This window comes from Amphiura filiformis, chromosome 7, assembly GCF_039555335.1.
Source record: "Amphiura filiformis chromosome 7, Afil_fr2py, whole genome shotgun sequence".
NCBI lineage: Eukaryota > Metazoa > Echinodermata > Ophiuroidea > Amphilepidida > Amphiuridae > Amphiura > Amphiura filiformis.
This window is the reverse complement of record NC_092634.1, coordinates 46,173,930-46,198,373: the sequence shown is the minus strand read 5'-3', so window position 1 is coordinate 46,198,373 and position 24,444 is coordinate 46,173,930. Positions and strand designations below refer to the sequence as shown.

At 37.8% G+C, this 24,444-nt stretch overlaps 1 protein-coding gene and 1 long non-coding RNA gene across 2 annotated transcripts in view; one reads left to right on the top strand and one right to left on the bottom strand.

Moving 5' to 3' along the window:
• Window positions 1–24,444, top strand: part of LOC140157252 (uncharacterized) — a 246,147-nt gene that overhangs the window by 153,823 nt on the left and 67,880 nt on the right. The window lies entirely within an intron of this gene.
• On the bottom strand, window positions 1,145–17,116 carry LOC140156386 (uronyl 2-sulfotransferase-like). Its single transcript, XM_072179345.1, has 8 exons — window positions 16,637–17,116; window positions 12,266–12,465; window positions 11,355–11,504; window positions 9,914–9,993; window positions 8,747–8,900; window positions 7,112–7,209; window positions 5,006–5,166; window positions 1,145–1,869 (listed from the first exon to the last, which is right to left on the bottom strand). The coding sequence occupies exons 1-8, from the start codon at window positions 16,854–16,856 to the stop codon at window positions 1,631–1,633; spliced, it is 1,302 nt and encodes a 433-aa protein (XP_072035446.1). The 5' UTR covers window positions 16,857–17,116; the 3' UTR covers window positions 1,145–1,630.

Sequence of the window (24,444 nt, the reverse complement as noted above, 5' to 3'; positions counted from 1 at the left end):
TTGAACATCATTCAGGGTAGTTGCTGTTGAGTGATTGCTACGGAAACCAGACTGGTTCTCTGACAGAATACCCATAGAAGTTAAATAAGAATATAATTGATTATGAACAGCTCTTTCAATAATTTTGGAAATGAGAGGCAGGACAGAAATAGGCCTGTAATTTCCAACATCCAATTTATCACCTGCCTTAAAAATTGGGGTGACTTTAGCCAACTTCCAGTCTGTTGGATAAACAGATGTATTTAAAGAAAGATTACAAATATATGCTATAGAATGACAAATGTATGGTGCAGCTAGCTTCAACATCTTGACACTAAAATCATCCATACCAGGTGACTTATTGTTTGGAATGTCGCAAATATGCTTATATACAAACTCTGGGGTAATATAACTAAACTTAAAAGTACTAGTACATGTATTAAAACTGTTGCTACCAACATTTATTTCATCAAAATCTTTAGCAAGTGTAGCCCCTATTGAGGTAAAATAATCATTGAATACATTGGCAGTTTCTTTAAGAGAAGATGTCAACATACCATCATTATCACTCTTCACAGTTTTGATTGTTGAAGAAGATTTTGAAGGCAATAATTTCTTAATTGTAGACCAGAGCTTTTTAGAGTTACCTACATTACTTGTGATGGAATCAGTATAAAATTTCTTTTTCAGAGTGTAACGCAAGTTATTTGCTTTATTGCGATACATTTTTGCCATTTGCCAATCATGCGAATCATTTGTCTTATGAGCCTTACCATAATAGAAATCGCGATCTTTACAAACAGATAGAAATTTAAAGTTTACGATTCTGAATGAATTTTATGAATTCTTTGTGGTTGGCATTTTGTCATTCCTGAGACCAAACTTGAACGCTTTATCGGAGAATGGACCTTGTAATGATTTTTCTGTCTCTATAATTTGTTTTTGTATTCTATTGATCTAGCCAAATAAATAAAAAACAAACAAAACAAACAAACATCCTGGAGCTAAATAAATCCTACAAGCCTGGCCCACATGCTAACGGAGCCTCGAGTTTATGGTAGCCGTCCTTCGGGAAAGGCCTGGTCTTTCGACCTCTTAAGCCTTGAGGCCTTGAGACTAGGCAAGACAACTGCTATTAGCTTGCTAAGCCACCCCCGGGAAGCCACCGGTCGAGAAATTCGCCCTAAAAGATCTAAGAGGTGTTTTAGATCAACTTGAGGGTGCTGAGTGCGAACAAGGTGCATGTAAAAATAGTTCATTTGAAAGAAAGTGGTCCTGCTAAATGGGGATACCAATGTACCAATAGAGGGGGTGGTCTCATATATAGTGCAGAGCCAGTCAGCCTCTATTGACGATAAAAACCTTATTTCAGTATACTAGTATTCTGTTTGAGAGCTATGCTGCGCATAATTATACCGCTCTATTATATGCCACTGTGTTGAAATTAATGTTTGTCGACATACTGCATATTGGAGAATTTCTTTGGCAAACGTCCGCTTCAATTCTGCAAGATATGTTATGCGTACATACATTATTTCTGATGGTATAAATATCTCACCCTTTTGGGAGGTAAGTGGGGGAGGACGATGTCGATCACGAAATGTCCTCTTTCAAAATGTCCCGCTTTTTGCACCAAGTGCACCCTTATAGCTCACCACATGCATTGATCGGGCACCGACAGTTTCTCCTTCTTCAACTTTCCCCATGTGACATGAGATGGCCTAGATTTGTACGGCGTAATTCCTAGCGCATCTCTGGTTTGATTAAACTTATATCTGACATAGTTATAAAATTGGTATTCAAACCACATTGCCTCTTTCATGATCTGTTCAACTTGTGGAGATGGTTTCTTCTTGTGGAGAGTTGCTGTGCTGGTCATGGCGGACGTATCTTCACCTGTTATAGACAGAAAGATAAATATGTGGAAATTTTGGTTTAAATTCGTAACCACAAGTTATCCCCTGGCGAGTTAGTTGACCTCAGATGAATGATTCCTGATGAGCTTAAAATTACCTTAATAAAAATAAATAGAACATTATTACTAAATTACAACAACCAAAACCGAAAAGTTTTCAAAAATGTTTTTCTAAATGTTAATAAAACATTTTAAAACGTTTTCTGTAAAACGTTTTGTGTTTGTTGGGACCACCATCATAACCACCGACTCCTCCTCCACCACTACCACCACCACCACCACCACCACCACCACCACCATCACCACCGCCACCACCATTACCTCCTCCTACTCCTGTTTCCTAACCAACAGATGATTGACCATTGATTTATATGTGAGATCTCCCCGTGGGTGGGCCCGGGGCCCGCCCGGGGAGGTACAACTGGGGCGATGCACTGCTACCATACGCTGGCCAAGTGACGTCATAATCGGATTAACTACCCTAGCAATAGATAAATACAATTTTTGAATAGATCGCTCTGCACTACAACAGGTTGCAATCCGATTAACTACGTCACTTCGCCAGCGAATAGATAGTTGGCAAAAAGGAATACATTGGGATGGTTAGTTTTTAACACAATTTGAGCAAGTTTGAAATTGTACGCTGTGTTAAGTTCAATTATCTTTTCCTGCCAAAAGCTCGGGGCCCCCGTAAAAAATAACGAAAATAACCTCAGGGGCCCCGTAAAAAAGGGGGCCCACACGTTCATTTTACCCAGACGTTCATTTTGGCCCGTAATGGCTCTCGGCGCCACTGCTTTGATCACTTTTAGTTTTAGTCATACTAGTAAATTCAGAAAAGGAATTTATTTTGAAACTTCTACGCTACAAAATTGGTAGGGTAGGTGCAGGTGATACATGATCGTTAAACACATTTGCCTAATTTGCATAAAAATTAAAAGAGTCGGGCAGTTTCTTATTCTGAACTGGCCACTCTTCATGAATAACACAGGCATTATTGAATTAAATCTATGTTCGTTGGGATATTATGACGCGACAATGACGTCATCACAAACTGTTCCATATTACCTGCATATGAAGGTAATACGAGACCATGTACTGTCCCCAACTGGGTCAAGCTCTAATCCTTTATCTCTGTTCAGTCTCGTTCTTTTGGTTCTGATATGAATGGCCTCCAGAACCTTTAATCAGGGATCAAGAGGAAGGGATAAGCATCTTAGTCTGCTGCCCTCATTCGGAATATGTATCCTAGGTCTCACAATAGGCGGATTAGCGGCCATTTTGTCTTCGACATGATTTTATTCACGTGTCCTTATATTTTAGTACACAAATATATAAGTTAACAGGTTTACTATTTTAAAATTATATTTTGAGTATACAATATATTCTGTAGTAAATAGATCAAATGACGATGATTGTTCAGGTATTATATGCTTGATAGAATTAAACTGTATAAAACCAGCCAGTATTCTCCTCCGCCGTCAGTGTGATTCCAGTCACTCCACGTACCGTGTTGCGAAGGTGGAGGAGTCTAAAGCTGTATTGACGAACACGCATGCGTTAAAAATGATGTAGCCTAGGTCGAACAATAGCGTGACGTAGTTTCCGGCATTGTTCCTATGCACTTTCACCCTCCTGCTTTAATACGCTGGCGAAGTTACGTAATAATCGGATTAACTACCATAGCAATAGGTGAAAACAATTTTTGAATATACCGCGCTGCACTGATACGTTCATGCGATACATCTTCATTGAACCATACCATGCTGATTACTTGCACCTGTAAGATAAGTATGAATATAGTATCTTTGAAAAGACCAGTATTGTATTCAATATATGATTGCAGACATACACAGGTGATGAGTGTAACCTGCTTGTAGTGCAGCGCGATATGTTCAAAATTGTTTTCACCTATTTCTATGGTAATTAATCCGATTAATTACGTAACTTCGCCAGCGTATAGGGAAGTTCCAAATCAGTGATAAGGAGTACGTGGACAGGAGTAAGGAACACCATATTGACTGTGAACACCATATTAACTGGAAATGCGTGATAGCAGTAGCGTAGCCAGGATTCTAGTGTGAGGGGGCAAACACAAATTTTCGTCCCCATTTGCCAATCTGTTGTTCCATTTATAAAAGGACGCTTTACTCTTTGTCGTCCGCATTTTATCCCTGAAAATTTTCTTGGGGCAATCCACTGGCTACGACCCTGCGTAAAAGTGTTTGTGAGGGAACCAAAAGACTTTCCTCGTAAGGAGTGAGTGAATGCAGTGAGTGATTGAGTGCTTTGAGTGAGTGAGTGAGTGAGTACTTTGAGTGAGTGAGTGTTTTGAGTGAGTGAATAAGTTAGTTTTGTTTTTAGGTCCAGCTAAATCTGCCTAATTACCAAAAATACTCACATGGCACACCATAGACAAAATGAAGCAGCCAAAATAAAAAAAATAGAAAACATGAGTGGATTAAACTATGTCATAGTTTTATTATAGTAATGTTTTTGATTATGTCAAAAATATGTCTCAAAGCTTGCAAAGATTGAGCGTCCCTCGTATTTTGCCTCAGAGCTGCCGCTCGCGTTAATTTTGCGGTGCGCTTTTGTCTCGGGAAAAAGGAGAAAATACACACTTCATTGGATTTCAAAATCGTTGTAAACTCCGAGACATATTGTTTTGTTTGGATAAGAACATTCGCACCTTCTTGACCTGACCTGATAAGTAAAGAGTTTTTGATAACAGCGCAAAAGTATGTGATTGAAGACCATCAAGTCATTGAAGTCAAACATTTAATACCATGTGACTTTTCTTACATAACATCTTAGAAATATGAGTTAAAAGTTTTGAAATATGTATTTTTTAGTTCATTGAACATAGAATAAGCAGGAAGTTGCCTGTGCATGATCTTATTCGTCGCATGATCCCGCATTTCCCCTAAAAATTTATGGTACCGGAAGAAACATTATATTTACCATATGAAATATTAGGCTGTAAAATGTGTGTTTGGTTTCATGACACATGTTGTATATAGATACCCATATAATAAAAACCAAAAGGTGTTCAACCCCAATCAGAAGCATCCTATATTTGGTGGTCTATACTTCTTTAAGTCCACTTACCTAGAGGATGTAGATAATGCTCCAAGGCACCTTTAAACATTGATGGCAGCAGTCTTTCTAACACACTCAATGAGTCCTCAAGTTCTTCCAGGATGCCCACAAATAAATAGTCCTCTTCTACATTTTCAATAGCTTGGTTCAGGGCCCACATAGATGGGGTCCTTGAAACAACAAGAGACAACCAAAAATTAAGTGCTAGGAAAAAGAAAATCCTTGTGTAGTTCATACACATAATTATACTATCTGTGACTATAGCTGTATGTCTATGTCTGTCTGTCTCCTCCACCTACAGTTTGATCAGCTCGTAATCGGCGGGCCTTATAACATCGCGGATTAATATCAATATATTTTATTTTGAGAATGCCAGAAGCATCACAAGTTATTAATTGAAGTCCTATACTTTAGTTTGTCTACTTTCTTTAACACGCAAAATAACAATCAAACAGGACAATTATCACTCTTGACGACGGTCTACTTTTCGGCGTAGTAATTGGTAGTGGTAAAAGCCTAATTATTCCCGCCGATAACGAGCTGATCAAAGTGTATAAACATACACGCAGACATGTGCTTTCAAATAGCACCATTCCATCAAGATCACGGTGCTGCTGGTTGTTGTTTTTGTGTAGATATCAGAATCCGTTCACTTCATCCGCACCCTCTCTCTCTTGGCGCAGATACTTAGATTGTGAATATTCAAACAGCTTAATTCGGGCGGATTGGAACCACCAGGGAGGTGTTTACACCCTACTCTTTCGAGACTGACTGCGAGCTACAAGTAGGGGTGTGGTTCTCTGTACAACCTATGACTTAATATCCCCTCCGAAGGATAGAGTACTCTCATGGTTCATTTGTCCAATTGTAGATGCACCATTAGCCTGATTTATAGTGGAAGTTTGAATTTAGTCTACAGAAGTTGCCAGTAATTTATTTCAGCCGAATTGAACCTGCGACCTCGTGCACCAAAGGCGTGTATCCTAACTATTAGGCTTAACTCTCATCAATGGTCACACACTGTTTCTGTGGCTATCTCTCTTTAACTTTTCTTCCACCATTTCTGTTAATTCAGCTCACAATACTGTCTTCTGTCGACTATTATTAGTATTACATACATTATGGTATGTGTAACATATTTACTGCATTTAGGAATTATTCCGTCGTCGGTCAGGTAATTGGATGGGATTTCATTTCAACTTGAAAACGCTCAGAACATCACAAAATGTTGAGTACGTTAATAAAATAATATTATTACAATTTAAAACCATTGAGGTTCGCCAGGATTGACTGACCCTACACTCCTTATTTGGGACATTGTTTAATGCGTTTTTCATGCTATTTACACCTAAATATCATCATCATCTAGCAAACCTACGGGTGCAACCTCGCTTCTTGTGCGCACAGTTTAGGGTGCGCGTACTCGCGTACCCAATAGATGCCGTTTACAAAAGCACACCCCCCAAACACAAACGTGGATCGTGCCTAAGTTGTGTCGTCGCTCGCAAGACATAGTGGCGTATCACGAAAATGGCCATTTTGAGATAATTGCATCTGAAGTTTTTGCAACTTTTAACAGTTTGTCATACATTGCCTCGATTAAAATGTCCCCTTTTCTTGAATGGATACGAAAATATAAATATTTAAGTTACATTTAATGTATAAAATACAGCTAAATGCATTGCTGTCTGTCATTCACCAATTAATTGTAATTAGTCATTAAACTTATACGCCAGTATGTCACATTTTTTGTCAAAATTACGCCAGTATGTCGAATAATACTAGTTGAATTCATATCTATATTGGCCACACAGCCACGATATACCAAAATAGTGGTGTATGTCACATTATTTACGACATAGTGGCGTATGTCACTTATACGCCACTATGTCGTCCAAAACAAGGGGAATGTTGTACACAATAATTTCATTGAGTGAGATACGCCAAACCTAATTAGTGATAATACTTAATTAATTAATGACATGCATGTCTTGATAGTTTGTCAGAATGTAGAGCTTTATACATAGATTATGAAACTGATCTTATCTCATTTTGTCAAAAATTGCTGATACGCCACTATGTCTTGTGAGCTACGGTGTAATCTTTGTAACTTACCTGCAGTTGGTATGCTGGCCACAGAAAAAGGGCACAATATAGAATGTGTTTAAGCCTGTACATTCCCATTTCGATCGTAACACGCAGTCATCGAAAGTCTGTCAGTACGAGAAATAATAAATATATTAATAAAATCATTAAAGCCATATTATAACCTTTGCTGAGGAGAACGCCCTCAAAAAAATTTTAAATTCTGGTTTTTACACGATTGTAATGTACTTTAGTCAATAAAGATACTCTGCAAAAACCAAGACTTAGGTGCTGTAGTTTTGTCAAAATCTGAGATTTTGAATAAAACGATGGAACCGGCGCGCGCGCCGCGGCGTTTTATTATTACGATGGAAATATTAGTCGAACACGTATGCACAGTACGCACACGGCGTGCGGGATACACATACACACACACCACGAGGATCGTACCGTATTACAACCGCGGGAGTTAAACATGCATGGGCGCTAGTAGTAAATTCAAATTTTCTATGCTTTACCTCACTTGTTCGGCTCAAAATTAAAAGGGGACATATCTGGAAAAGCTAACATTTTATGGAAAATAAATACTAATCTATTTTTACAGAAATGTTATAATATGGCTTTAAGTAACATACTCAGGGTTGTGGCAATAATTATGAGCCGTGGGGATGGTAAAATGGGGACAACTTTTGGCAGGTCAAAAATGAGGGTGCAAGGCACACATTCAGCTCAGGGTATCTTTTAAATGAAAATGCTCAAGATAGGCTTAGGGAAAACACCCAAACGTTCAAATATGCAAAAGACAAGTAATTATATAAGCTTTTATAAAGGGGAATAATTCTGGCGACAGAGTGACTACGTCGCACTGGAACTCTGTACACTGTCACTACCGCCGTCACTCCAAAGTAACCTAGCCTATAATTTGATCAGCTCGTAATCCGGGCTCGTAATAGGCGGGAAATGTTGGGCTTTTATCACTACGCCGCAAGTAGAACCACGTTAAGAATGCTATTAGTTGACATGTCTAGTCTATATTTTGTGTGTTAAAGAAAGTAGATAAAGTATATGGCTTGAATTAATAATTCGTCACAAGACCGAAATAAAATATTTTGATATTAATCCGCGATGTTATAAAGCCCGCCGATTACGAACTGATCAAAGTATATGGTGGCCGACGGTGCGGTGTTATACAGGAGATTGACTACATCTGAAGTAAGGCAGTGTCACCACGCAGTGAATACAGCTGCTGGGCTCTATATGGGGTGCTGCTACACCGGTAGATCCTTATGTAGGCCTATACAAACCGACTAGGTCGTCACTGTAGATTTGACAACAGTGATACTATAGATACCTCTACCAAGAGAGACTTCAACCGCACATTGCTAACATAACTATGTCAGCGTACCGTCTGCAAAGGAAACTAGCTCTATTATAGTTTGGCTTCTACGAAAGAGTGACGTCAGTGCGTGCTCTAGTTCGTGTAGTATTAAATCGCGCGCATTGACTCAAGGAACTTGCAGAACATATTTATACGCGCAATCAAAGACCGTACATCTGTGCACGCGCGAAGTAGCTCCGTCACTCTCTCGTGGAAGCTAAATGGACTCTATATAGCTCAAACGTGCGAAAATAAAACAAAATGACTGTTTCAAAATCATTTGCTACCTGGTTTCGTTCTTCTTCTGGTCCACTGTACCTATCCTTGTGCGTTCCATTAATTATCTTTCCATCCCCAAACCTTCTAAAGTAGTACTGTGATACCATCCTTGCTAAAGGATCTCGAATTATGTTGATGTACACAGGGGGCTTGGCGCCGTAACTACATAGACGAAGCAGCAGTGTTTTTTAAGACAAAAAAGTAAGAAGTCACACATTACTAGTGAAAATGCTCACTTAGATATTTTGGCAGGAACATGGTTTAAGCAAGTTGTGTAGTTGTGTTCCATCTACAGTGATCTATTAGTAATTCAAACTTCCCAATTAGTTCGCAAACACTCTCATTCTAAAGCCAACATTAGGGGGTCTGTGTGTGTTAATTTGTGTTTTTAAGGCCCCGGTTTAAATCTCACCTTCGCCATTTATATATTCGTAAATATACTGCCCCCTTTGTCATGTTTGTTGTCCTAAAGTTTTCTTTCACAACATAACGACTATGCCTTTAGCTGCAATTTTCGCACAATATTGTAATCACCCATTAGGAATTGCACACAAATTTAAATGACAGCTATTGGAACACAATATCTGTGATTAAAGCCTTATTGTACGATTTCCGTCAAATTTTGATTTTGTTATTCTTTATTCAAAATGTTGAAATAATATTAGTAATAACTGACGAGAAGGGTTGCTGTCCATTTTAGGTTGAAATAACAAGGTAAAGTGAAAGAAACCCCACTGGTTATTTTGGCCATTTAACACACAGTTCTATGGGAGGACATATTATCATAATTTTTAAATTATAATAATATGTCAAACTTTGCTCTGTTGACCTACAAAGGACATATTATCATAATTTTTAAATTTTTAAATTATGATAATATGTCAAACTTTGCTCTGTTGACCTACAAAGACAACCAATTTGGCCGATTCCATTTAGGTGCAAGTTGGGACATGTGTAAAAATGGACTCTAGCTCAAACGTGCGAAAATAAAACAAAATGACGGATTCAAAATCATTGGCTACCTGGTATCGTTCTTCTTCTGGTCCATGGTACCTATCCAAGTTGGGACATGTGTAAACATTACAAATATGCAAAAAAAAGTCAGGTTTGAAAAAAAAAACCAATTTCATATTATAAGATCGTACATTATGGCTTTAAAGGGTTATTCAACTTACTATGTGAAGTCAACATAATACAGATGCCTTTGAACGAGGAATGGTGTTTTAAACTGTTCTATGGAATAGACTATGCTTTCCTGCAAAGGAATAAAAATGCAAACATAGTTGGATTTCAAAATCATTCAAAAGTCTTGAGTTTTACTCACAATAATTTGTAATGTACATGTACTTTAAAAAGCTACCATAGGTCTACGCTGCAAAATCAAAGCTTTCGTTGGGATTTTTAATAAAACAACTGAGCAAATCGTTTAATTCATATGATCGAAATAATATAGTCGAACGCGTACACGATGTTCATAACACTGTGAATATAGTGTACGGGATATTCGTAACACATCATAGACGAGTCAATTTAAGTGGGCGCAACTAGACAAAATTGAAACACCAATGTTTTTGCTTGCTAGTGACTCTAAACACCCTCCTGAACAACATATCCAAAAAAGAGGGGGAAATGGTAATTTGCATATATCTTAACTTGTCGCTAATGTAGGGCTGAAGATGTATTCCTCTCATTTTTAGGATTCAGAAAACAAAAAAAGTATAGTTTGACTTATCTCCGATGTACAGTTCTTGAGTTATAGGCATAAATGTCAATTAATATCAAATATGTCTCCATAACTGTCTACAGAACAAGGGTAAAAAAATCAAAAATTGCTCCGCTTTTATTCAAAGTGGTCTCAAATTGTTCTGCTATGAAAAACATTTTAACCAAAGAATAGTTTGCCATATCTCAGGTGTGCAAAAACGTAAAAGCCCATTGAATCATGTTAATCTTGGCAGTATTCTAAGGGCCATCACACACATATTTTAGCTGTCCTATGCAAGGGGATTGGAATTGACATGAATAAAGACGTGGCAATGAACATCACGGATAGTCAATTCAGGTCATTCAACCAAGGCAGAAATAACATTTGATGAAATCGTACCATTCTCCTCTAAAGGAAGTCTCGGGCAATCACAACATTATGCCTTATTATATGTTAGAAAAATAATTATCAAGCACAAATCACGTGGTTTTATTTAAAACAAACTCATATTGATCCAAAAAAAACCCAGCCGTCTCTCAACACGCGATATTCAAAATTCCCGCGCGCCGAAATTGTCTGGTGCAATGACGTCCCAACGATACAACGAAGGCTGACGACAATTGATTGAGCACAAAATAACCATAACGTCATTGCACTAGACAATTTCGGCGCGGGAATGTTGACTATCGCGTGTGAGAACCGGCTGTTTTTATTAGTTTTTGTGGTCAATATGAGTTTGTTTTGAACATAAAACACGTGATTCGTACTTTTATCTAATTTTTCTAACATAACATAAGGCATACCGGTAATGTTGTGATTGCCGGAGACTTCCTGTAAAAGTAATAATATCCAGAATACACTAAAATTCCCATAAACATTTCAAACAAATCAGGGACCATGAACAAACATACCTGCCAAGCTTCATGTATCACTGTCATATTATTCACTACAGAAGAAATCAAATTGAAGTTATTGATTATGGCAAGATGACGTAAGAGAGCGATCACAGAACGACTGCCACACTTGCCCACTCTGTTGAACACCACATGGTCCTGCGGTTGCTGAAATATTAGAAGTTGACGGTAGAAAGATCGTTTGTTGATGATCAAATAGAATTTTAATTCATTACTAATTTCAATATTGTCTTGTTATTAAAATAACAAATCCATTTGAAGCCATTATGAGCGAGTTTTACGACTGGGGACTTAGCAGTTGGTTATAGTCTAGCCTCAAGGCTTACTAAGACGCTTGTCGAGAAACTCGCCCTTAAACATGTTAAAATTACAGAAATTAATTGTTTGAGGCTTATGTAGGACTGATCATCCAAAAGCCCCATTTTTTGTAGAATGTCATTGTTTTCACCGATCCCCTTACCCAAAGACGTCAAGATTATCATTTTACATTTCCTCTCACCGAATGCTCCTCACTGCAAGTCTCCCCAGGGAAGTCTCCACACCTGAAAGTATCCATTTAATATTGAAGTGCACTCCCGAATTTATTACCCAGATCAAACTTCCTATTTAGGGCTAATTATTTGTTAATTTCTTTTTAAGTGCCTTGCAAAAGCAAGTTTCTTTCAAAGTTGGCTAAGTGCGTCCAAAAATACATCCGGCAAGAAAATATAATTATGAGCTTTAAATTTGACCAGTTAGACAGCTATGGCAAGACCAGATACAAGGGTAGACCAGGGACAAAACTCCGGGTACGAGCCTTTTACCCCTACTCCTACCTATATACCCCTTTGGTCATGCATAACAATGTCCCTCATATGGCCAAGCAACGGGTATAAAACAAAGAAACAAGAAAGCTAAATATGACTTACCGCAGGACTATCCTCTTCTGATTTCAATGGCAGTGATTTGTAAGAATCTGGATATGCGTCATTCCATGCGTAATAATTCACACATGATCCATATTTTTGTTCTAATGTTTTAGGTGCTATTATAGGTGTAGCTGGTGCTTTTCTCCCAATAAAGTTGTTACCAGTATCAATGTTCGCCTTGTGTATCTTAAGGGATGGGCCTATAGGAATAAAGACCAAACAAACATATTCTTGTTTATGCCGTAATATTGTAGTCTTTTAACCATTTCACAACTTCAGCTGTGTAAACTTACAAATCGCATTGGACTTTCCGTACTGATCGTACTATAATGACCACCAGCCTGTAATGTTCTGATCACACTATAGACTAGGATTATATGTGACGTCGTTGCCAGGCAATTTGTCTCTATTGTTCCTTGTCTGGAAATATGCCCTACGCATCATGTTGTGTTCAGGGACCGTGCTATAAAATTTAAAAAAACCGCCAGATCACAATAAGGTCATTGACCTGTGTAGTGGTCATACGTTGTTCGTTCAACCATAAAAATATTCCAGTCCCTTAACGGCTCATTAATAATAATTTCTTTGAGGTCAATAGATAAAAGAGAGGTCTTGAAAAACAGGGTGTGAGGTTGTAGATAATATTCTATCATCAAAGTTGCTGGCATAAGAAATTTCGTGGTGGTGGCGCTTATTATTTCTTGTAAACACAATCTAATGTGGTACTCACTACATGTAGAAGGCCGGGTCTGCAAATGTTCAGTGCATGAAGCTAGTAGAGATATTATAGCTTCATGTTCAGTGTAAATCAATTATAATACTATAGCTGGATATGGCGTGATGCATTCCTTCTTGTTATGGACGACAAGTATTAATTTTGATATTATTGTGACAAATTCCATTCCCTTCTCAATTGATTAGGCTCCAGGATTAGGCTTTCTTTTCGAAAAATAAAATCCTAGGGCCTAGGCCATGAAATAGGCTAAACCCATATTCGGTATGCGGAAACCTTCACAGTCCGGGCGGCGTTTATACTCGCATTAAACAGGCAACGTTCGCTAAACCGACGCCTGCTTCAATTGCCAACCTTTATCGGGGGACGAGTTTGAGTTTTCATCACAGAATTAGATTCTTTAATTTTTTGGTTTTCATAGTCATCTATTACCTATACCATTTTCACCCCGATGTGGCAGTCACGTCAACGCGTTGAAGCAGCTGTTTCGTTCGCGCATCTAGGCGGCGTCTTTAACCGCGTGCGTGTGTACATCATCGCTTTGATCAAACGCTAGCGAGTGAGGCTACGCCTAATGAAATTCACACAGTACTGACGTCACTGCAACATCAGGGTGAAAAATGGTATAGCTTATCGCAAACCAGCCAAATTTGTCATATGTTTAAATAGCTAGTAGAAAACCCGTGAATATAATGACAGAATCTCTCACAAATCTTAGGATAACCTTGTCGTTGATGTGATACCGAAATCAGCGCCATTTTTGAAATATATTCGAACATTGCGTGGGAAAACATTGTGGTAAAAAGCAAGTTAATAATGAAAATCGTTTAATTGTTATAATACCAACCAATAACGGACATTGAGCCAAGACTATGTGAGAAGTTTGGGGTATGTAAAGCATTTCCTTGTTATAAAAAAACAAGGAAAAATCAGTCCAAAATTAAACTTTTTATCACAACGCGATATTTTAAAAAGTACATTTTGAGAGGGCCTAGTTCTAGTTTAAAATCTGTTCATCACCTGCAGTCCGATTTGGTATTTATGGTTTCATCAAAGTATTGGGAGCTAATGTGGATGGTATTTTGGTTTAAAAAACGATACTGTTAAAAAAGTCGGTATTTATGCCAGCGACATTTCTACAGGGGGGTAGCAAGCGGGGGGACAGGGTGGACGAAGTCCACGGGCCCCGAGGGTCCAGGGGCCCCGAGCACAAAAGCGAAAGTTAAATAAGGGCTGATAATGGAGAGCAGGGACGGATTTACCATCGGGCCAGATGGGCCCTGGTCCAGGGCCCCCATTTCCCTATGCATCTTTCTTTTAACCCCAATAACATCCTGGTTTTTTTTGAAAAAATAGGGCAAAACTAAAATTTTCCGCGCGCATTCAAATGACAAAATTCATGTTAATTTGGGGCTAAAATAGTCTGAAATTGATTTTTTTCGCATGCTTTGTGCTCAAATGTCCTTGTAACATCGGAACAAAATATGTTAGTCCCCTACTATATTATACGTAAACCAAAACTTGGCCACTGACTTGAGTGCACATGCCTTCCTCGGCACGTGACTTCGGGGCCTCCAAATTTTGGCCTGGCTTAGGGCCCCCATAAGGTAAATCCCGCCCTGGTAAAAAGGGCCCGTACTGCTCCTTGTCCATGGGCCCCTGATGCTCTTGCTACGCCCCTGCATTTCTAGTGTGTAAAATTTGTCGGCTAAAAGTGCATAAATTAAAATCGCGAACTACATTCCAAGCGGAAGCGCTTTTCAAAAACATACCACCTTTTTTCGGGCATGGAAATGACCATGAACTTGGGTCACCGAATCAAATGTTTATATTGGTGACAGGCCTTTCATAGTGATACAACAATTAGCCCCCCCCCCCCAATAATGGCTTTCATTTTAACCGTTATTTGGTAAACTGCGATTTTTACTTTTTGAGAAATTAATGAACGTATCAGAAAACTTTTCGAAGATCAATTTAAAATGACCCGACCCGTTAATACCTGAGACGAATTATTCAACAGGTTTAATTAATTAAGTTTTTAGGTTTCAAAAGTGAATAAGACTTTTTTTCTATAATCATGATAATACAGGACATTCTTGTATGTATCAAATGTCCTGTTTGTGCCGGGTGTTTGTGATATGCACCGGTAGTTTGTTCAGTAGCTTAGCCAGTGGGGTCAGGGGGCAGAGTGCCCTCCTGACCAAAAAAATGAAAGATAAAAGTGCCCTCAGACAAAAAATGAAAGAAAAAAATCGGGAAGGCAAAGGAAAAGAAAGTGGCAAGGATCCCGCACCAAAATTCACCCAGATTATGGGCCAAATTAGTGTAAAATACAAACAATAAGCCCCTCTTCAATCAGATCATGTGCCAAAATAGTGTGAAATACAAATTTTTGGCGCGCTACGTGAGCACATTGTCCCAATAAGACCTTTTTTGAAAGTTCAAACTTCACCATATACGGTACATTCTCTCTAAAATAAGCCGGTATTATGTATAATACCATCCAATAATACCGGGTCAAAATGATGCAACCGGAATTTTGTTTCGTTTTTGCCTCCGCAATTATTTTTGTTGCCCCCTCTCACCAAGAAAGCTGGCTTCGCCACTGAGTTTGTTCCACAGTTTTGAAGCACAGAAAAAAATACCGTCACCAAAAGAAACTTCCTCATTGTTTTGTTTTGTTTTCGGTTTTTTATTTTTTATTTATTTACTCATGTCATTGTGTTTCCCAGGCCTGAGAAGTAGGGTCCTCAGTTGTTCAGCAGATGATTTAATTAAAAATACAAAATGTTAATTAGATATACGGGCATTTTTATGCAACAAGCTACTCAAATGAATCCTCACAAATTTGGAAAATTATTTATAAATGCTCCACTTGAAATCATGAAAAAGATAACAGCTGTTTTAATGAAAGACTGAGATAAAAAAAAAAGACTAGTTCGCGTCTGAAATTCTGACAACTAGACAGAAAATGCCGTACTGCGCAGGTCGGCAACCAATCACGGCGCGCCTTTGCCTTGACGTCAGACACGAAGTAGTCTTTTTATCTCTGTCTTTCATTATATTCATGTTATTAGTACAACAACAACATAAACACACTAGCACTGTTAAAAATATGTTTAAAAGTTTAGATAACCCTGTTTTTAAACAGTTAGTTTGCAATTTTTAAGGTGGTACTACACCCCTGGCCAATTTTGTGCATTTTTGCATTTTTCTCAAAAATTGTAGCGCATTGGTAACAAATAAGATATGTATATTATAGGGGCAAGGACTACAACTACTGCACTGAAAATTTTATTTCAGCACAGACAGCAGTTGTGGATTTACAGTCAAAAATGAGGGAAACCCAATATTTGATCAATAAATCAATAACTACTTGTCTTGAGTCACTAAAATTCCAGTGCAGTAACTGGATTCCTTGCCCCTATAATATACATAACTTGTTACCAGTGTTTTATTATTCTTTGAGAAAAATGCAAAAATATTCACAAATTTATCAAGGGGTGTAGTACCACCTCAAACAACCTGTTGAAATATTTTAAGCGATTGGTTGTTCAGTTCAGCTTTTTGACTTTTAAACGGCGTTTTAACAGTGTATTGTTATTACATGTAAACAATAATAAAAATACAGCACTAACCTTCATTCGCTAAAGATTCAGCACGTAGCAATCGACTCTGGATTAATTCTTTAGTTTGCTGAACCAGCTCTGATTTTTTCAACCTCTTCAATTCATAAGGTTCAGATATGCCTATGTTTGTAACAGTAGTTATTTTACTATATAATTGCATCCATGTCAATATTGTCGCTGACACCAATATCAATCCACCTAATAAAACTTTCTTTAGTTTGGGTGCCATTTTTACAATGTGTCTAATTTTTTCACTTGAACTCACGGATATGTACTACATTGATATGATGTTAATGGTATACGTACATTGTCATTGAGAACAGCGGAACACTGAATATCTTCATCAACTCAGCCATTAGTTGTCTCTCTCATCTCAGGGTCAACAATTGACCGGCTTATTTCCAAGGAATATTAAATTGCACGCTCTAATGGATTTGTGCATCTACCGGGAAGTACTACAATAGCTGAAATGCTTGCTGGAAGTCACGACCTACATACACCAGTGAGCATCAAAGGAGTTCTAAAGCTCTTACCTGAGAAGATTAGAATAGACTCATCTTCTCTGCTCCAACTCACTCGCTCCAACCGAGGAGTTTTAAATAAAAGTAGAAACATGACATTGTGCTCACAGAGCACGGCCCTTAGCCAGAAATCTATTGCAAAAGGGCCCATTTATGTCCATTTTTCATGGGGACTTCTACTAGGTCTATAGAAAATTATAAATGATTTCCGCATGCAAAGAACTGTAGAATGTCAAGTAGTCTTAAATGCAAGTTCAGCTGGGTATGCAATGTATAAGACCTCACTCATAAATAGTTATAAATGTAGTCGATGCGATCAGTGGCGTAACTAGGGTTGGTAGCGCCCGGGGCAAGAAACAAAATTGGCGCCCCCTCCCCAATTCTTGAAACAATTGCGCGCGGAGCGCGCAAAATTTTGGACAAATAAGGCCTACAATTAATTAATTTTGGTTACTAGAAGTTGAATATCGGTCTTAAAATGTTCTTTTAAAACAATTGCGCGCGGAGCGCGCGAAATTTTGGACAAATAAGGCCTACCGCTAACTAATATCGGTCTTAAAATGTTCTTTTAATTGATTTTGTGCTGAAATGCGCGCGAAGCGCGCGAAAATTGTGACTTTTATTGCTTGGAGGGCGCAGAATTGGTCAATTTGGCGCCCCCTAAGGGTAGCGCCCGGGGCATGTTGCCCCCCCCTGCCCCCCCCCTAGTTACGCCACTGGATGCGATGCAGCTGTGGCAGAAGAAGCATTTCGAAGATATTTGGTTATATACCGGAAATGACACCTTAATAACCTTTGACCCCAAATCAGAACACCTTGTAGACACTGGATATAGCCGATGCATATGTGCAAATAACATTATATGATGTAACATGTAAGAGAAGAAGCACTTTGAAATTTGTTGCCAGAAGAAGAAAGATCCGATAGCAAATCAAGACCTAGCCGCTGACTATTTGTCCTTGTACAAAAACACATTGTAAGAGTGGATTAGGGAGACCAATTATTTACTTACTGAATAGAGCAAACAAAACATCATAAATCCCAAATCTAACAGCTATTGGTATTATGCATGGGTGATGCAAAAGCTGGTAACAAAGGATTCCACCTACCCATAGGTCCTGTTCAGTAATCCCAATGCAAATGTAAAAAATATTTGCATTGAGATTTGGGGTAACCTACCTAAGCCCGGCCCAAGATATGAAGGTATATATTTTAATATTAAGGTTATTAATTATTTTAAACTGTTGTGATTTGGTATTTCACAGCATCTTACGAATGGTAGTGAGCTTTGGCAAAAACTGCATTGCTCAATTCATAACGAGTGTGTAGAAGAATTAAAATATCACAGAAACACTTTTATAGGTGCTGCGGTTCTTGAGTTACGTTGTAAAGTGGGCTGAAACAACAACACTTTTGTAAAACGTACACAACTCATTAACAACAATAAATTAAGCAAGTTTGCAAAGTATATGATTTGAAAGTAAAATGAACTTTTGCAAAACATCAAGGTGTTAATTTTCAATAATATATTGATCTAGATAATGAAAATCGATTTTTAGGTTGCTTCGACCAACAATACCTCGTCTACCCTTAATGAGAGGCATACATTCTTTGAAACACAAGGGCAATTTTTCACATTTTCTTAAAAAGATTTTTTCCAAAACAAAGAAAGATCTTGAATATATCATTATAGACATTACAGTTGGAAATGGAATAACATTGAACAGGGAAAGTATTGAATTGGTGTTTGTCAAGCACTGATGCACTGGTCAAATAGAACCTCACACATATCTTCGTGTCAAAAATTGCCGTGATAGTACAGCGACTCCTCTCGTTTTTCAACAGCTACGCATCGCGTATGCTCATAGCAAACATGCTAAATCTGAAAGCCTTTTGGAATTACAAAATAAAATAGTATCAAGGCAATCAAGTTCCTTATAGCTCTACTTTGGTCCTTTTATTATATTCACCATCGTATTTGAGTACTACTATAAAGGTTCAAATTAATTTGAAACCTGGGATTATTAATCAAGTCTATGAAGTAAATTCCTCCTTAACATTTATGCATATTACAGTGTGATGTGTACTGAAATATAATAATATTTTTAGAAATGAAACAAACTTAATGGGATCCAGGCAAAGGAAAGGGTAGCATCACATCAGCAAGTTGATGTTGAAGGCCTCAAAAATGCTATACCAGCATTAATTCCAAAAATTCCTTGAAATGTGTAATTTGCAGAAACAGTCAGCCTTTCAAAGGTTATTTCTTATTTTATTACATACTGGAAATGACCGCTAATTGACGCCAATTGTTTTTACATCTTTCAGACATTAGCTATAGGCGATGCATATGTGCGTGTGGTGTCAGTGTGCTATGTAATGTGTGGACAGAGTAGCATTTTTAGTGAAATCATAATTTCGGTCATAGTGACCTTTGTATAACCTTTGACCTCGAATTGTTTACGTGACATTTGTACCACAAGCCAACGGTTCTGATGATCAAGTGATATCATTGTACTATTTGATTTGTGGAAACAGCATTAAATTTAAGGTATTTGGTAACATACCGGAAATGACCTCTAAATGACCTTTGACCCCAATTTTGTGTGCACTTTTTGTACATTGGTTATAGATGATGCACGTGTGTAGGTGACGTAACGGTGCTATGTAATATGTAGAAGGACTAGAATTTTCAGTGAAAATCACGTTTTGGGCCATCGACCGGAAGTGGATGACCTTTGACCGGAAATGACCATGTGACACTTGTGGCACTACCCAATGGTCCTAGTGACCAACTTTGGTCAACATGGCAGAAAGCATATGGCTACGATGACCGCTTTAAGGTATTTCGTTACATACCGGAAATGACCCTAAATGACCTTTGACCCCAATTCTGTTTTAGACACTGCCTATAGATGATGCATGTGTGCAAGTGATGTCACGGTGCTATGTAATATGGGGAAGGAGTAGCATTTTAAGTGAAAAACCCGTTTTGGGCCATAATGACCTTGACATGACATTTCCGCCAGACATTTTCACGTGACATTTGTGGCACCCCCAATGGTTCTAATAACAAAATTTCGTCAAAATTAACAAACGCATATATGGCTACGATGGCTCACTATATGATTGGTAGAAGAAAGAAAGAAAGAAAGAAAGAAAGAAAGAAAGAAAGAAAGAAAAAGAAAGAAAGAAAGAAAGAAAGAAAAAGAAAGAAAGAAAGAAAGAAAGAAAGAAAGAAAGAAAGAAAGAAAGAAAGAAAGAAAGAAACCTTAATTCTTTCATTAAAAAGAAATGAAAATTTAAAAAAACACGAATCCACCTGCTATAAAATGGGCGCAGCAATTTGTCTCAAATATGAACGAATTTTAAGAAACATACGGGATATGATGAACCATTGACCTGACGCCATGATAGTAGGATATATTAGTCATTTTATATACAATGTATATACCGTATTGTCATAATACCAATATTTGTCATAATATATAATTAGTAATATTGAGCAACGTAAATGTGCAGTTCATATGCACAAACAAATACAGATCTTTATGATATTCAGGTTTTTGTACATCTCATATAACATGTCACGTAGGAGGTCATACGTGTTGACCTTTATCTATTGTATTTGTTCATCTGTGTATGGAGAGAATAATCGCCATTAAACGCCATTAAAACTCCATCAGTATTAGGGCGTATATAGTTCATTGAACTCACCGGATTGCTATTCCAAGTACTTTGACAATACATATACATTTATGTACTTATAATCAGATAATGAGTCGAGGCGATTGCATTGAAAAACCTTATTATCCCGGTAAATTATTCATAACAGTTACGTAATCAATCGATAGTGCGGACACTTTTCACTTGCAAACCACCAAAATTCGTGATCTTTTAGCGTTGGAAAAGAAACCACGTGAATAGAGTGCCCTGCTCAAGGATAGGTTCTGGTTCTCTGTGGTCTCATCTCACCACTTTTGCTGAAGAAGAGTGAAGAGTGTGGATCGCTTGTCCAGCGCAGCATCACAATCAGCATAGGCAGCAGTGAGCTTAAGGGAGGTGTAATGAGCATGAACCTGGTTTGGATGCAGAGGGAGTGTGCCTGTAACAGACACAGCCACCAGAAAAGGACCAGCTCAGATCGCGCGCCAAATAAGTTTGCAGTCCAGAAATTTCATTTTTTTCTCAGCCTTGCAAAAAAATAGGCAGAGGTGGGAATCGAACCTGGGACCTCGGTGTTGTAAAACCTACTGGGTTACCACTGAGCCAACTTACAATCAGCTATGAGAAGTTTGATAGTAATCCTTGATATTGCTGAATAGAATAAATCAATACTGATAGGTCTATTTATCTAATGTACGATGTTATTCAAATTGGCCTATAAACTAGGAATATAATGTGAAATGACTATCAATCGATCAATCAATCAAGTTGTCAAGTTATCAACAATCAATAATAAACCAACGTAGGCCTATCATGGAATATTACTAACTAGGCCTACTAACTAATATACCAAATAAATAAAATAAATAAATAAGTCAGTAAATAAATAAATAGGCATAGGCCTAAATAAATAAATAAATACATAATGCAGTTAGTATTTTAGTTACAAAATTCCAAACATTCTATTCACACATTCTATTATAATTTTCTGCTATACACGCAAAGGACCTGTGCCTTTAATATGTCCGCGCCTAATCAATAATGAGTCTTTCACCATGCTCACACACCATGTTAAACTATTGTATCCCTGCAAGTATAGTACTGACCAAGTCCTAACACCTCAATGAAATGGATGCTATAACGTACCCAATCAAGCGAACATATCAAGGTCATATCAGGGCGTTATACAAAGAATGGTCAAAGGTCAACGTTTCCAAAGAAGTATAGTAATAGATGTAGACACAAGCTTTCGTGCGGGAAACATAAACACATAGTCGTCAGTCGTGTGGTTTTATGAGATTTGATACGGCGCTGAAGTCTATTGGCTGTCCCAAAATCAGTACCAGACCCGGTTTCCAGACGGCAATGTGTGTTGTTACAAGGAATGCAAACTCATTTTATCAATGAGTGAACCACATAGAGGAATACGACATCTATCGTGAGCCAATCTGCATTCTGTTGCCTGCAAAAGCCGACGATCAGGTAAAATTTCTAAAAGCAGCGCGACTAGATATTTGCGTTAATTTCATGATACGTGTAAAACGCATTGAAAACGCCAAATTGCAGTCATAAAATATATAATATTAGTAAATCACCCAATCGAATGTTAACGTAGGTATGTGGAAAAGAACTGCAATAACCATAACAAACTATGTGCCCAAAGAGTTGTCTTTGGCATGTCGCTTTTTTGAAATATGACCAAAAATATCAAATTTTGGAAAAACGCCCCAAAATTTAAAACAAACACGAACCTTCCAAAATAAATATATATTAGCACTCGGCGGCCCAGTCACTACCTGCCGCTGTGATTTGGGGTAACTCATTGCTTCCCCTCTCCAGATACCGGAACTTCAAGGTCGCTCATACCCCAGCCCTTAACAACAACGTCCAGATATTCCAGATCTGTGCTACTTAACAAGTAAGTAAGATTCAAGTATAATATCATAAATATGCAAAGAAAAATGCTTAAAAACATACAAATGCAGGCCTACTCAAACAAATGAAAAACAAGTAAGCAAACACGTAATCAAAAAGCTAAATAACAACCAAGTTAATGATACTTAATATCATTCTAATTATTGATTATTTACTAGGCCTACGAGTACCATTCATTTGTTTATGTACACATGTTTACTTATTTACTTTCTTATTTGTGTAGTTTTTACTTGTTAATTTAATTACCAATTTATTTACTTGTTTATTCATTGATAAATGTATCAGTTATCTACTTCATTAATTTTCCTTGCTTATTTCTTAACTTGTTTATGTATTTGTGTAGGCCTATTTACTTGTTTACTATTTTCTTTTATTATATTATTAACATATATTTGAAAAATAATAAAAAAAGAAAGAAAGAAAGAACAAAAATCCCTAATATATCCTAATAAAAGCATACAATAAAGCAAAATTGAGAAAATAGCATTCAATCTGGCAATAGATCATCACGCATTTTTTTACGGAGTACCTCTAGAGGTACTACACTATAGGCTGTCTCTACGGGAGGTACACCGTGGAAACTCGGATAGGAGTAGTCCACGGATTTTTGACTCGCGTTACGGTGCACCGCTTCGGAGTAGCCCTGGGGCCCGGGCCCTGGGGGTAATCCGGAGTAGCTCCAGAGTACACACAGTGAGAAATTGGATGTGTACTTATCATGCTTATACAGACTGTAACAATAAGGGAGCGATCGTTATTTATGGCAGGGGGGAATGGGTAAATTTAGGGGGAACACAAATTTTTTTGTGGTCTTGAGGGGGAACCTGAAATTTTAGTTAAACCAGGAGGGGGATTGTTAAATTTTAAATGGAGAAAATTGGGAAAACAAGGGGAACGCGAAAATTTTGAGCGGACGCGAGGGGGGAACGCGAAATTTTTTGTCGATATATTTGCTAAAACACCCATTCCCCCCCCCTGCCGTAAATAACGATCGGTCCCTAAGAATCCGTCGGATGTATCACATACCCGGGATCACATACTGACGTATTCGACATTTTGAACATTTTTGAGAAAATTGGTACATTAGTTTGTTATGTTCTACTCTATTCACCAAAAAGCATGCCTCAAAGTGGCTTAATTAGTAAGATATTAATTAATTTAATTATGTCGTATCATATAACTGTCTGTATCATATAACGACGTATTTGCTGACCACCTATACTGGGCAATAGACTGTGGAACTCAGTCCTCAATGATAGTCAGTCATTTATCTTTTGGTCGTTATATGACTATCATTTGAGGGACTGAGTTGTTATAATATATCTTCCGAGGTGCAATTTCAGACAATAGCTGGGGATTAGTGGGGCAGAGGTTATCTAATGAATCCTTTCATGACCACTGAAGCATAGTCAAGTCTGCCAAGGACACTCGGCACAAATTGAAAGACCACACGACACACGACACCAATTTGGTATTTGTTATGACACCAATTTGGTGTTTGTTATGCTCCTCGAAATTAGTACCTTACGGTCTATGTCTGACTGGGCAAGCCTATTAAATAGTATGTCGTATCTATACTTGTCTGTTCAATTATCTTAGATTCTTGTATCTTTAAGATATTTGAAAAAATACAAAATGATGGTCAAAGTCATCAAAGAAAAGTGTTACCACAGCCTCAGACCTAACGTGATCTAT